This window comes from Schistocerca americana, chromosome 1, assembly GCF_021461395.2.
Source record: "Schistocerca americana isolate TAMUIC-IGC-003095 chromosome 1, iqSchAmer2.1, whole genome shotgun sequence".
Classification (NCBI taxonomy): domain Eukaryota; kingdom Metazoa; phylum Arthropoda; class Insecta; order Orthoptera; family Acrididae; genus Schistocerca; species Schistocerca americana.
Genome location: NC_060119.1, coordinates 779,060,972 through 779,074,291, shown reverse-complemented (window position 1 = coordinate 779,074,291; position 13,320 = coordinate 779,060,972). Strand labels below are relative to the sequence as shown.

Sequence of the window (13,320 nt, the reverse complement as noted above, 5' to 3'; positions counted from 1 at the left end):
GTGGGGAAAGAATATGAGATAATTTGGGTCTGTTTCCGTTCTCGTACGTCTAATTTTGTCTACAGTGCATCTCATTCCTACCAATGTCTTACAGTCTTTCTATGATGGCGCGTCTGAAATGTAGCGCTCTTGAATTCAGGACGAATGCAGTTGAATTCTGATGAGTCCAGTATCACAGTTTCAGGGAATCACTACGACCAGCTGTTGGAATAGTTCTACATAAGAACACCGAATCTTCTTTCTAAGCCTTGCCACATCACAGTAAACTGCATAGTCCCTATCAACCTCGCTTACCACTGCGGCAAGTTCCGTGAAGCAACTGCCCTGTCTGAGAGTAAGTTGATGAACACTCAACAGTACCTGCTACACCTGTTGTCATCCACAGCTAACAAAACTTTGTCTGCATCCTGTGGTACACGCAGTAAGGAACACGATCAACGCTGTACATCAACAATTATAAACTGAGCTCGAGTATACGTTCAAGAAGCCAAGTCAAGTAACGCCAATGATGAAGATTTTGCGAATAAATCTGTGATCAGACCTGAGGACTACGAGAAACTGACCGCTCGCTGCGTCGTCTGCTGCTTTTCAGCGTCATTTTGATGAGTAATGGAAGGACATCGGGTCGGCATACCGCTCTCCCTGCAATTGTCGGTTTTCCAGGCCTTGGGGCCTCTAGTACTCAATCCGTAGATCTACACTTGACCGCAAGATGCTGAGTGCACCCTATTCCGTTCCTTCCACCAAATAAAAATCGCTAGCGGCATCTGAAACGGTGGGTCCTCCACACGACTGTCAGACGCTGGGAGCACTCGGATAGTGATGTGGATAAATTTTAAGAACAGAGCCTCAAATAAAATTAAAATCTTTAGCCTAAATGTATCTGACGGGCGACAACTAGGACAGTTTTGGTGATGTTAGAAGATTTTCGTCGGACAACACAGTGCCACTGTAAATTGTGCTCTTGGAAAAATGGCTAATTTGCAGGGTCGAGATTACTGCATATTTCGTAAAATGCGAATGGCTGAAAGCAAGGGGAAGCTACAGCCGTGATTTTTCCCGAGGGAATGCAGCTTTACTGTATGGTTACATGATGATGACGTCCTCTTGAGTAAAATATTCCGGAGGTAAAACAGTCCTGCATTCGGATCTGCGGGCGAGGACTACTCAGGAGGACGTCTTTATCAGGAGCAACAAAAATTGGCGTTCTATGGATCGGAGCGTTGAATGTCAGATCCCCTAATCTGGCAGGTATGTTAGAAAATACAAAAAAAGGAAATTGATAGGTTAAAGTTTGATATAGTGCGAATAGGAGGATCAAGACTTTTGGTCAGGTGAATACAGGGTTATAGAAACAAAATCAAATAGGGCTAACGCAGGAGTAGGTTTAATAATGAAAAAAATATAAGATCGCGGGTAAGCTACTACGAGCAGCATAGTGAACGCGCTATTGTAGCCAAGATAAGCCCACGCCTACCACAATAGTACAAGTTTGTATGCCATCTAGTTCCGCAGATGACGAAGAGATTGAAGAAATGTATGATCAAATAAAAGAAATCATTCACAAAGTGAGGGGAGACGAAAATTTAGTAGTCATGGGGGACTGAATTTCGATATTAGAAAAAGGAAGAGAGGGGAAAGTAGTAGGTGAATTTGGAATTGGGGGTAACAAATGAAAGAGGAAGCCGCGTGGTAGAATTTTGCACAGAGCATAACTTAATCATAGCTAACACTTGGTTTAAGGATCATGAAAGAAAGTTGTGTACGTGACAGAGGCCTGGAGACACCCGGAGGTTTCAGATAGATTATGTAATGGTAAGACAGGGATTTAGGAACCAGGTTTTAAATTGTAAGACATTTCCAGGGGCAGATGTGGAATCTGACCACAATTTATTGTTTATGAACTGTAGACTAAAACTGAAGAAACTGCAAAAAGGTGGGAATTTGAGAAGATGGGACCTGGATAAACTGAAAGAGCCAGAGGTTGTAGAGAGTTTCAGAGAGAGCATTAGGGAACGATTGACAAGAACGGGGGAAAGAAATAGAGTAGAAGAAGAATGAGTAACTTTGAGAGATGAAATAGAGAAGGCAGCAAAGGATCAAGTAGGTGAAAGGACGAGGGCTAATAGAAATCCTTGCGTAACACAAGATATATTGAATTTAATAGATTAAAGAAGAAAATACAAAAATGCAGTAAATGAAGCAGGCAAAAAGTAATACAAACGTCTCAAAAATGAGATCGACAGGAAGTGCCAAATGGCTAAGCAGGGATGGCTAGAGAGCAAATGTAAGGATGTAGAGGCATATATCACTAGGGGTGAGGTAGATACTACCTACAGGAAAATTAAAGAGACCTTTGGAGAAAAGAGAACCACTTGCATGAATATCAAGTACCCAGATGGAAAACCAGTTCTAATCAAACAAAGGAAAGCATAAAGGTGGAAGCAGTACGTAGAGGGTCTATAAGGGCGATGTACTAGAGGGCAATATTACGGAAATGGAAGACGACGAAGATGAAATGGGAGATATGACACTGGGTGATGAGACGAGGTACTGGCTGAATTGAAAGCTGTGAAGACGGGGCGTGAGTCGTGCTTGGGTAGCCCGGTAGTAGAGTACTTGCCCGCGAAAGGCAAAGGTCACGAGATCGAGTCTCGGTCCGGCACACAGTTTTAATCTGCCAGGAAGTTTCACTCCGTGATGAGTTTGACAGAGCACTGAAAGACCCTAGTCGAAACAAGGCCCTGGGAGTAGACAACATTCTATTAGAACTACTGATAGCCTTGGGAGAGCCAGCCCTGGCAAAACTGTACCAACTGGTGAGCAAGATGTGTGAGACATGAGAAATACCCTCAGACTACAAGAAGAATATAATTATTCCAATCCCAAAGAAAGCTGGTGTTGACAAGTGTGAAAATTACCAAACTATCAGCTTAATAAGTCACGGCTGCAAAATACTGACACGAATTCTTTACAGACGAATGGAAAAACTGATAGAAGCCGACCGTGGGGAAGAACAGTTTGGATTCCGTAGAAATGTTGGAACACGAGAGGCAGTACTGACGTATCTTACAAGATAGATTAAGGAAACGCAAACCTACGTTTCAACATTTGTAGACTTAGAGAAATCTGTTGACAATGTTGACTGGAATATTCTCTTTCAAATTCTGAAGGTATTAGGCGTCAAATACCGGGAAGGAAAGGCTATTTACAATTTGTACAGAAATCAGATGGCAGTTATAAGAGTCGAGGGGCATGAAAGGGAAGCAGTGGTTGAGAAGGGAGTGAAACAGGGCTGTAGCCTGGCCCCGATGTTACTCAATCTGTATATTGAGCAAGCATAGAAGGAAACAAAAGAAAAATTTGCAGTAGGAATTAAAATCCATGCAGAAGAAATAAAAACTATGAGGTTTGCCGACATTGTAATTCTGTCAGACACAGCAAGGGACCTGCAAGAGCAGTTGAGCGGAGTGGACAGTGTCTCGAAAGGAGGAAATAAGATGAACGTCAACAAAAGCAATACTAGGATAATGGAACGTAGTCGAATTAAATCAGGTGATGCTGGGGGAATTAGATTAGGAAATGAGACGCTTAAAGCAGTAAACGAGTTTTGCTATTTGGGGAGCAAAATAAATGATGATGGTCGAAGTAGAGAGGATATAAAATGTAGACTGGCAATGGCGAGGAAAGCCTTTCTGAAGGAGAGAAATTTGTTAACATCGAGTATAGATTTAAGTGTCAGGAAGTCGTTTCTGAAAGTATTTGTATGGAGCGTAGCCATGTATGGAAGTGAAACATGGACGATAACTAGTTTGGACAAGAAGAGAATAGAAGCTTTTGAAATGTGGTGCTACAGAAGAATGCTGAAGATTAGATGGGTAGATCACATAACTAATGAGGAGGTATTGGGTAGGATTGGGGAGAAGAGAAGATTGTGGCACAAGTTGACTAGAGGAAGGGATCGGTTGGTAGGACATGTTCTAAGGCATCAAGGGATCACCAGTTTAGTATTGGAGGGCAGCGCGGAGGATAAAAATCGTAGAGGGAGACCAAGAGATGAATACACTAAACAGATTCAAAAGGTTGTAGGTTGCAGTAGGTACTTGGAGATGAAGCAATTTGCACAGGATAGGGTACCATGGACAACTGCATCAAACGAGTCTATGGACTGAAGACCACAACACCAAAATACGAGTACACGTTCAAACTAAGCTAGTGATCCGCCTCCAATGACTCAAAAACATTTCCGTTGGAGAACTTCATCAGCAAAGGTTTTTCAAATACTCCTGTTTCCGTTCGCACAGTCTGCAAGGTTAGATTTCATGAGTAAGGATGCAAAGGAAACAATACTTACGAAAACGTGCGGTCTTAGACGGCTGAAAGGATCTTATGTATTAGTTTAAAAAGTATGGAAATCTGCCTTCATAGATGAGGTTCATAACGCATGCACGTACAGTGGCCTGACTTGGAAACAGCTGGTTCGAATCCTGCTCGTAGAAGAAATTTTCACCATCAGTATTTGACCAACTAGCGGAAGAGAGGCGGGGGCGCACAGTTCCTAATAAGCAGGCCTCGCAGCAACGTTCTGAGTTAAAATTGAAGCATCTCCTCAATGTTTCGTGATGTGACAATACGTGAGTGTTGAGTCTAGGTCCCTCAGATGGCCCCCTTAGTGTTATTCGAAAGAGGTTTGATATGTGCCAGAGCACGATTCACGCTCTCCCCCTTGAGACTGCACATCCCGGAAATGGTGACGAGAAACAGACGTGGCCATGTGTGCGCGTCCTGTTATGACGTTCGGAGCTGGAGCGGCAGAGCTGGGCGCGTGTTTTGACAGCTGAGGAGGCGGGCCAGTCGAGCCATGCGGGACATAGTAGCCGCACTAGTCACTCGGTGTCATCAGTAGATGACGACATCCTTCGAGGCAGTCACTGGCAGACGTTTAGGGTGAGAGAATTTTAGACTGCAAGTCAGGTAGACGCCGGTTCTGGCCGCGTGATTGGAAGCGTTAAACATGGAAGGGTAACCGCCATAGCCGACCTGACTGGCCAGAATAAATATCAGATAAGACTAAATGTATCAGAAACTAAATCCAACTGGTGACAGGTAAGCCAGTAACATGGTTACGAAGACAAAATTAATATCACTGCGTGAGAGAAAACGCACATTCGATACGAAATGTAATTTTTAAGTTATTTAATATTTATGTATAAATGATATTTAAAAATTAATATCTCTGTAAGTGAATGTTACAAACTAAACATCTAAGGGCAGTCTCTTTGATCGCTATTGAACTGCCATAACAATTTTTTTGTAAATATTACCTACGTTGAATTACAGGCCGGAATCTACATTCCGTGAATAAAAACTTAAAGTTTCGCGCAAATAACCTCTGAAACATTGGAAGCAGCGGCAGCATTACCAAGTAGAAATAAGTAGGGATGTATAAGTGTAATTAGTTTAATTATTTATGTTTATTGGTAATATTACAACGCAAAGTAGCGTTTACGTGGACAAAATCATCATTGGTGATTGAACTATTTAAGGGAATTTAGAGCATTAAAAAATTTTTTACATTTTCGGATTTTTATCTCATTACAAAATTCGTAATCTTCCGAATAAAATGATATATATATATATATATATATATATATATATATATATCAGTTATAAACCAACATGGGAATTATTTTAATTTATTTCTTTAAATATAATCTACACCGGTTGAAAATGTTAAAATGTTTACGTGCATTACTTCAAAATGTATTGGTAGCACTGTCAAAAAGCCAGCCAGTGTGGCCAAGTGGTTCTAGTCCTTTCAGTCTGTAACCGCGTGACCGCTACGGTCGCAGGTTCGAATCCTGCCTCGGGCATGGATGTGTGTGATGTCCTTAGATTAGTTAGGTTTAAGTTGTTCTAAGTTCTAGGGGACTGATGACTTCAGATGTTAAGTCCCATAGTACTCAGAGCCATTTGAACCATCTGAACTGTCAAAAACAGTATTCTATCGTTTCATATTATAAACACTAGTTGTATGTCGAAGTGCTAACGTTTTTCCGAGGAAAAGTGACGAATAAATTGGTAAATCTCTCAAAAAGTAAAGTATGACGCCAAAACGAAGTTTTTAAGAAACGTGGGTTTCATGGTAATAGCTTTTTGAATAAAGAGAAACATTGTGTTCAACATGTTTTGTGTGAAATACAGGCAAACTCGTCAGTATCTGGAGATACAGCCATTAGTGCTTCGAAGATTAAAATAAAATGTTGTCATACACAGTTTTCTCAAAACTAAAAAGATGTAAATATTATGTTAGGTTATATTATGACAGATTTACACACCCTAACAAGGGTTTTAGGTGAATTTGTGTGGTGTAAAATGTGTGGAGAGCCAGTTAGTTTACTTGAAGACAGTGAGGTATCAAGCGGACTAGCCAGGGAAATTACCATTAATTGTGCCAGTTGTAAATATACTCATTCATTGTGGAATTCTGATAAGTGTAAAGATAATTATTATGAAATAAATGTCAGGTGGTTCTATGCATTGAGAGCTACTGGCAAAGGACACACTGCAGTACAAACAATGTGTGCCGTGATGAATATGCCACGCCCACCTCGTAAAATCGACAACTATGCAGTATTTGTTGGAGCTGTTGTGGAATCTGTTGCTTGTAAGTCAATGAGGGGCACTGCAAACGAAGCTGTTGAAATAAATGATGATATCACTGACATGCCAGTAGCTTTTGATGGCACTTGGCAGAAGCGCGGCTACAGTCCTAAGAATTCTTTTGCTACAGTGACCAGTGTGGATACTGGTAATTGATTTCCAGATGTTTTCCAAACATTCTTGTAAGTGTAAATCAGGGAATGAAGAAGGGAATATCTGTGACAGAAATTATGAAGGAAAAAGTGATGGTATGTAGGCTTCTGCAGCTACTGAAGTTTTTAGTCGATCTGTGAACGAAAGGGGAGTAGGTTACATTAAGTTCTTAGGTGATGGAGACTCAAAAGCATATAAGAGCGTAGTAGCCACTCAGATTATCACAAAACTGGAATGTGTTGGTCATGTCCAGAAGAGGATGGGCATCAAGTTGAGGAAGTTGAAACGGAGTTTGAAAGACAAGAAACTTTCTGAAGGCAAAACTATAAGAGGCAGGCTGACAGACAAAATGATTGATGAACTACCTTCTTTCACTGACTGTCAACTGATGAAAAACCAGTACACCACCTTTGCCCTCCTGGACCTGATTCATGGCGCAGTTACCGCAATGCCCAGTAGTCAAACAGTTCATACAATCACAAACATTCCATCCCAGCAGCAGTCATGGATATCATAAAACCTGTTTACAGAGACTTGGCAAATCCAGAATTACTGAAGACGTGTCTACAGGGTCAGACTGAAAATCCCAATGAGCCGTTCAATAATCTTATATGAACTCGCTTACCAAAAAATGTTTTTGTTGGAATGAAGACACTAAAGTGGGGGTCAGTGATGCTGTTATTGCTTTTAATGATGGCAACAATGGTAGGGTGAAAGTGCTACAGCATATGGGAATTAATCCTGGAGCAAACTGCATCAGAGAACTTGAACAGATGGACAAGGTTCGGATTTCTAAAGCAAAGTGTGCAGCACTAAGGAGTCCAGAAAGAAGAAAAGAAGAGAAAACTTCGAAAAAGATCAAGAGGATGATATAAAGTACGATGCAGGGTGCTTCTGAGTGACTAAAAATAAAAAATTAAGCATATATTAAATGAGTTACAGTCTTTTGAAATTTTAGAAGCCGTTTGTGAAAATTTACATTTTCTGTTGCATTTTTGCCTAAATCTCAGAAACCACTTCGATTAGAGTATTCAATTTTTCAGGAATTAACAACATACGTATCATGAGTCTACTGAATTAAAAGAACATAGTGTTAGGTATAATTAAAATTATTTAGGATGACGTACGTAAAAACTATTTAAGATGAAGTGCAAAAAAGTACACAAAATTTTAACCGTGTAATTAAAAAATTGTATTCCCGAAAGCAGTAGCTGAAATGCAATTATTGTAGGTCAGTAGACTCAGAACATACAGTTTAATGATCTGTAAAAGTTTCATGTCAGTGGCTACAGTGGTTCCTGAAATACAGGGAAGCCAGTTCACTAAATTTAACATTATCGGGATAGGGCGTTCCAACTCCCCTTAAGTTGGGGGAAAGCTAGGAACAGCCCTAGAAAGCTGGGAAAAGTTACTTGTTACTCATACATAATACGAGTACATATGTATAACATTTAATTTATAGTTTTAAGTATCTTTCGGAAGTCGAAAGTGTGCTTGCTTATCTCGCGTCAATGTGAGGGTTTGAACAGAGGTGGTCACTTTCGCGCGGGGCTCGCTCAAGGAGGTGCTTTTTACATTCGCACATGAATGGGGTTGCCATATGGAACAGCATGGACGCAGGTGCGGCAGTAGGTCGTCTCAAGATTGAATGGAATACATCTAGGTATTTGGTCGAGGACTTGTGATTTTCCTGTGTGTCGACAGTGAACACACTGAAATGTTTTCAATTTGAGGACTTTTCGCGTCAGAGGAACCGGTTGCAGTGTGGGTTTTCGATATGCACATGTGTCGATGGCGAATACTCTAAAATATTTTCAAGATATGGACTCTGACTATCTCGGGTTAGATGGTCTAGTCTGAACTTAAAAAACCTTTCGGCAGTTATTTTGAGAGTGATCTGCACTCGGAATTTCGTTAGTTCGCAATTAGGGAACTTTAGGCTTGTGCTAAGGAAACTAATCATTTTTTGTGAATTTTCGGAAGTTTATGCGAACGTGTGATAGTGTTCAGTTTATTTAATCCCTCGCAGAAACCGTTACTGCCGGCCGCGGTGGCCGTGCGGTCCTAGGCACTCCAGTCCGGAGCCGCGCTGCTGCTACGGTCGCAGGTTCGAATCCTGCCTCGGGCATGGGTGTGTGATGTCCTTAGGTTAGTTAGGTTTAAGTAGTTCTAAGTTCTAGGGGACTGATGACCACAGCAGTTAAGTCCCATAGTGCTCAGAGCCAAACCGTTACTATTTCAGCATCGTACGTTTATTGATTGTGATAACTGACACTTTATTTTCGAAATGAACACAGTTTGTTGCAATTTGAATCGCTGTGAGTAGTGAACATTATTTCACTGCAAATTCCTGTCTAAATGTTTTGAACTTGTGACGGTATTTCTTTAGGGTCAATGAGACAGGTGCATTGGTTGATCCGTGGGCTGTAACACACCCAACAGTTAAGAAATCGAACCACGCATTATGGAGGCCTTATCGCCAGTGGTTTTCTTAATTTACAATGTAGTATTCTTACTGATGTGGGGGTTCACGAGTCCTGAATGAACTATTATTTGACGGTAGCGACATGTTGTATTATCTCTATTCGCTATTTGGTAACCATTTAACCTTAAAGTTGCATCTGTTGGTCTCGTCCGGGGAGCACCAGAGAGAAAATCTGTTATTAATTTATCTCTCTCATTGCTCCCAACTCTCATCACCATACAACGCAAACACGATGCTAATGTACACTACTGGCCATTAAAATTGCTGCACCACGAAGATGACGTGTTACAGAAGCAAAATTTAACCGACAGGAAGAAGATGCTGTGGCATGCAAATGATTAGCTTTTCAGAGCATTCACACAAGGTTGGCGCTGGTGGCGACATCTACAACATGCTGACATGAGGAAAGTTTCCAACCGATTTCCAATACAGAAACAGCAGTTGACCCGCGTTGCCTGAAGGAACATTGTTGTTATGCCTCGTGTAAGGAGAAGAAATGCGTACCATCACGTTTCCGACTTTGATAAAGGTCGGATTGTAGCCTATCGCGATTGCAGTTTATCGTATCGCGACACTGCTGCTCGCGTTGATCGAGATCCAATGACTATTAGCAGAATATGGGATCGGTGGGTTCAGGAGGGTAATACGGAACACCGTGCTGGATTCCAAGGGCCTCGTATCACTAGCAGTCGAGATGACAGGCATTTTATCCGCATAGGTGTAACGGATCGTGCAGCCACGTCTCGATCCCTGAGTCAACACATGGGGACGTTTGCAGGACGACAACCATCTGCACGAACAGTTAGACGACGTTTGTAGCAGAATGGACTATCAGCTCGGAGACCATGGCTGCGGTTACCTTTGACGCTGCATCACAGACAGGAGCGCCTGTTACGGTGTACTCAACGAGGAACCTGGGTGCACGAATGGCAAAACGTCATTTTTTCGGATGAATCCAGGTTCTGTTTACAGCATCATGATGGTTGCATCCGTTTTTGGCGACATCGCGGTGAACGCGCATTGGAAGCGTGTATTCGTCATCGCCATACTAGCGTATCAGCCGGTGTGATGGTATGGGGTGCCAATGGTTACACGTCTCGGTCACCTTTTGTTCGCATTGACGGCACATTGAACAGTGGACGTTACATTTCAGATGTGTTACTACCCGTGGCTCTACCCTTCATTCGATCCCTGCGAAACCGTACATTTTAGCAGGCTAATGCACGACCGCATGTTGCAGGTCCTGTACGGGTCTTTCTGCATACAGAAAATGTTCGACTGCTGCCCTGGCCAGCACATTGTCCAGATCTCTCACCAATTCAAAACGTCTGGTCAATGGTGGCCGACAACTGGCTCGTTACAATACGCCAGTCACTCACTACTCTTGATGAAGTATGATATCATGTTGAAGCTGCATGGGGAGCTGTACCTGTACACGCCATCCAAGCTCTGTTTGACTCAATGCCCAGGTGTGTCAAGGCCTTTATTACGGCCAGAAGTGGTTGTTCTGGGTACTGACTTCCCAGGATCTATGCACCCAAATTGCGTGAAAATGTAATCACATGTCAGTTGTAGTATAATATATATGTCCAATGAATACCCGTTTATCATCTGCATTTCTTCTTGGTGTAGCAAATTTTAATGGCCAGTTGTGTACAATCTAGTGTTCGTACTGACGCACGTGGGGGTTCACGAGTCACTGAATGAAATATTATTTGATGGAAGCGACATGTTGTAGCTTCTCTATTCGCTATTCGTTAATCATTTTACCTTCAAGTTGCATATATTGGTCTCATCCGGGGAACAGCAGAGAGAACATTTGTCAATAATTTATCTATCTCGTTGCACCCGTCTCTCATCACCATACAACGTAAACACGATACTAGTATACAAACGAGTGCACTACAGTCACCTAAATTCAACAGATACACGCATAATGACTGAGGAGTTCCATGACACCCAAAAGAAAGGAAAAACCTGGTTGCACACATTGCTTAGCAGATCCCAGCCGACAGCGCTATATGCGCCCACCCTGATGTTCCGGCAGCCTGTACTGACTGCGGCACGCGCTGTTTGGTGTACAGGGCCAGAACGACGTGGGCCACGTGCTGTACCAGCCGGTGCTGCAGCCCGACGGGCAGCTGGTGGCCGTGCTGGAGATGTGGCGCTCGCTGCCGGGGCTCGCCTTCCACGAGGAGGACGAGGAGATCGCCTCCAGCTACCTGGTCTGGGGCGGCATCGCGCTCCACTACGCACAGCTCTACCTCTCCATGAACAAGCAGCGCAAGCTCAACGACTTCCTGCTCGCCGTCGTCAAGTGAGTACTGTCATCTCCTCTTGCTTTCACCTACATCTACATCTACATCTTCATATACAGGGTGAGAAGTGTTTAAACCGACAAACTCTTGGAGGTTGTAGTGGACATCAAAACAAATATCTTTCTCTAATGTCATTTTTTCTATGAGGAGTATTTAGAGGAAAATTTCTCTGCCGGCAAATTAATTAAACCAACAAACACTTTTCCATTTGTTTATGACCATGAGACAACATATTAACACAACCCAATTTCAATTACAGTAGATTTTCAAAAATGCCTCCATTGACACATAAACAAAGGTTACACTGTCGGATCATGTTCTGTGACACGGGCAAAAACCCCGGGAGTATCCTGAATTGTTCCTGCTGCTCCTACTATCCGGACAACCAGATCCTCTTCTGATGCAACAGCAGTTGCTAAACAAGGTTGCGCACCTCTCCCCACACAAAAAAGTCCAGAGGGGACATATCTGGGGATCGAGCAGGCCGTGGTTCAGGACCGTCTCTGCCAATCCATGTGTCTGGGAACCGTTGATCCAGGAATCGACGCACACGGTGACTGAAATGTGCTGGCGCCCTGTCATGTTGGAACCACATGCGTTGTCTTGTAGGGAGCGGAAGTTCTTCCAGCAATTCTGGCAATGCTGTGGCGAGAAAATTGTAAGAGCGCCTGCCATTTAATGGCCTAGGTAGCAGATACGGCCCAATTAAACAGTCCCCAACACCGACCCACACATTAACGAAGAACAGCACTTGATGAGCGCTAGTAACTGTGGCATGTGGGTTATCCTCACTTCAAACATGCGAACTGCGCATGTTGAAGACTCCATCACGCCCGAACGTTGCTTCATCGGTAAACAACACAGAGGATGGAAATGTAGGATGCATTTCACACTGTTCTAGGTACCACTGTGAAAACTGTGCTCTGGGTGGATAATCATCTGGTTCCAGGTTGTGGACACGCTGTAAGTGAAATAGACGTAACAATTGGTCTCAAAGGACTGTTCTTACATTCGTCTGATTCGTCCCCATGTTACATGCAATTGCACGAGTGCTGATTGAAGGATCCCACTCCACATGCTGCAGGACAGCTTGCTCAAATTGTACCGTTATTACCGTGCGTCGGCGTCCCTGTCCAGGTAATCTCTTAACTGACCCGGTCTCACGCAGACGTTGGTACACAGCAGCAAAGGTCGTATGATGCGGGATACGGCGATTAGGATATTTTTGCTGATAAACCCGCTGTGCAGCTCGTCCATTTCTAGGCGCTCAGTCCGGAACTGCGCGACTGCTACGGGCGCAGGTTCGAATCCTGCGTCGGGCATGGATGTGTGTGATGTCCTTAGGTTAGTTAGGTTTAAGTAGTTCTACGTTCTAGGGGACTGATGACCACAGATGTTAAGTTCCATAGTGCTCAGAGCCATTTGAACCATTTTTGAGCTCGTCCATTGTGGTGCGCTACATAGTACGCACCAACCATATCGGTGTACTCACTCCAGGTGTATCGCTCCATTAGTAAACAGAGACAATGCACTACTACACTGGTGGACAGTAGTTGCGTACAACTGAAGAACGTAATACGCCCTCTAACAACTCAAGAGCGTAATACGGCCTCTACCGGTTTAAATAATCCTCATAGGAAAAAATTACATTAGGGAAAAATATTTGTTTTGACGTCCCCTACAACCTCCCAGAGTTTGTCT

General features: G+C 43.0%; 1 protein-coding gene across 1 annotated transcript in view; it reads left to right on the top strand.

The window, feature by feature from the left end:
- Window positions 1-13,320, top strand: part of LOC124594174 (probable 3',5'-cyclic phosphodiesterase pde-5) — a 277,725-nt gene that overhangs the window by 138,157 nt on the left and 126,248 nt on the right. The window contains exon 6 of the mRNA XM_047132534.1: window positions 11,392-11,618. Within this exon, the coding sequence (XP_046988490.1) occupies window positions 11,392-11,618 (227 nt within the window). The remainder of the gene's footprint in view (window positions 1-11,391; window positions 11,619-13,320) is intronic.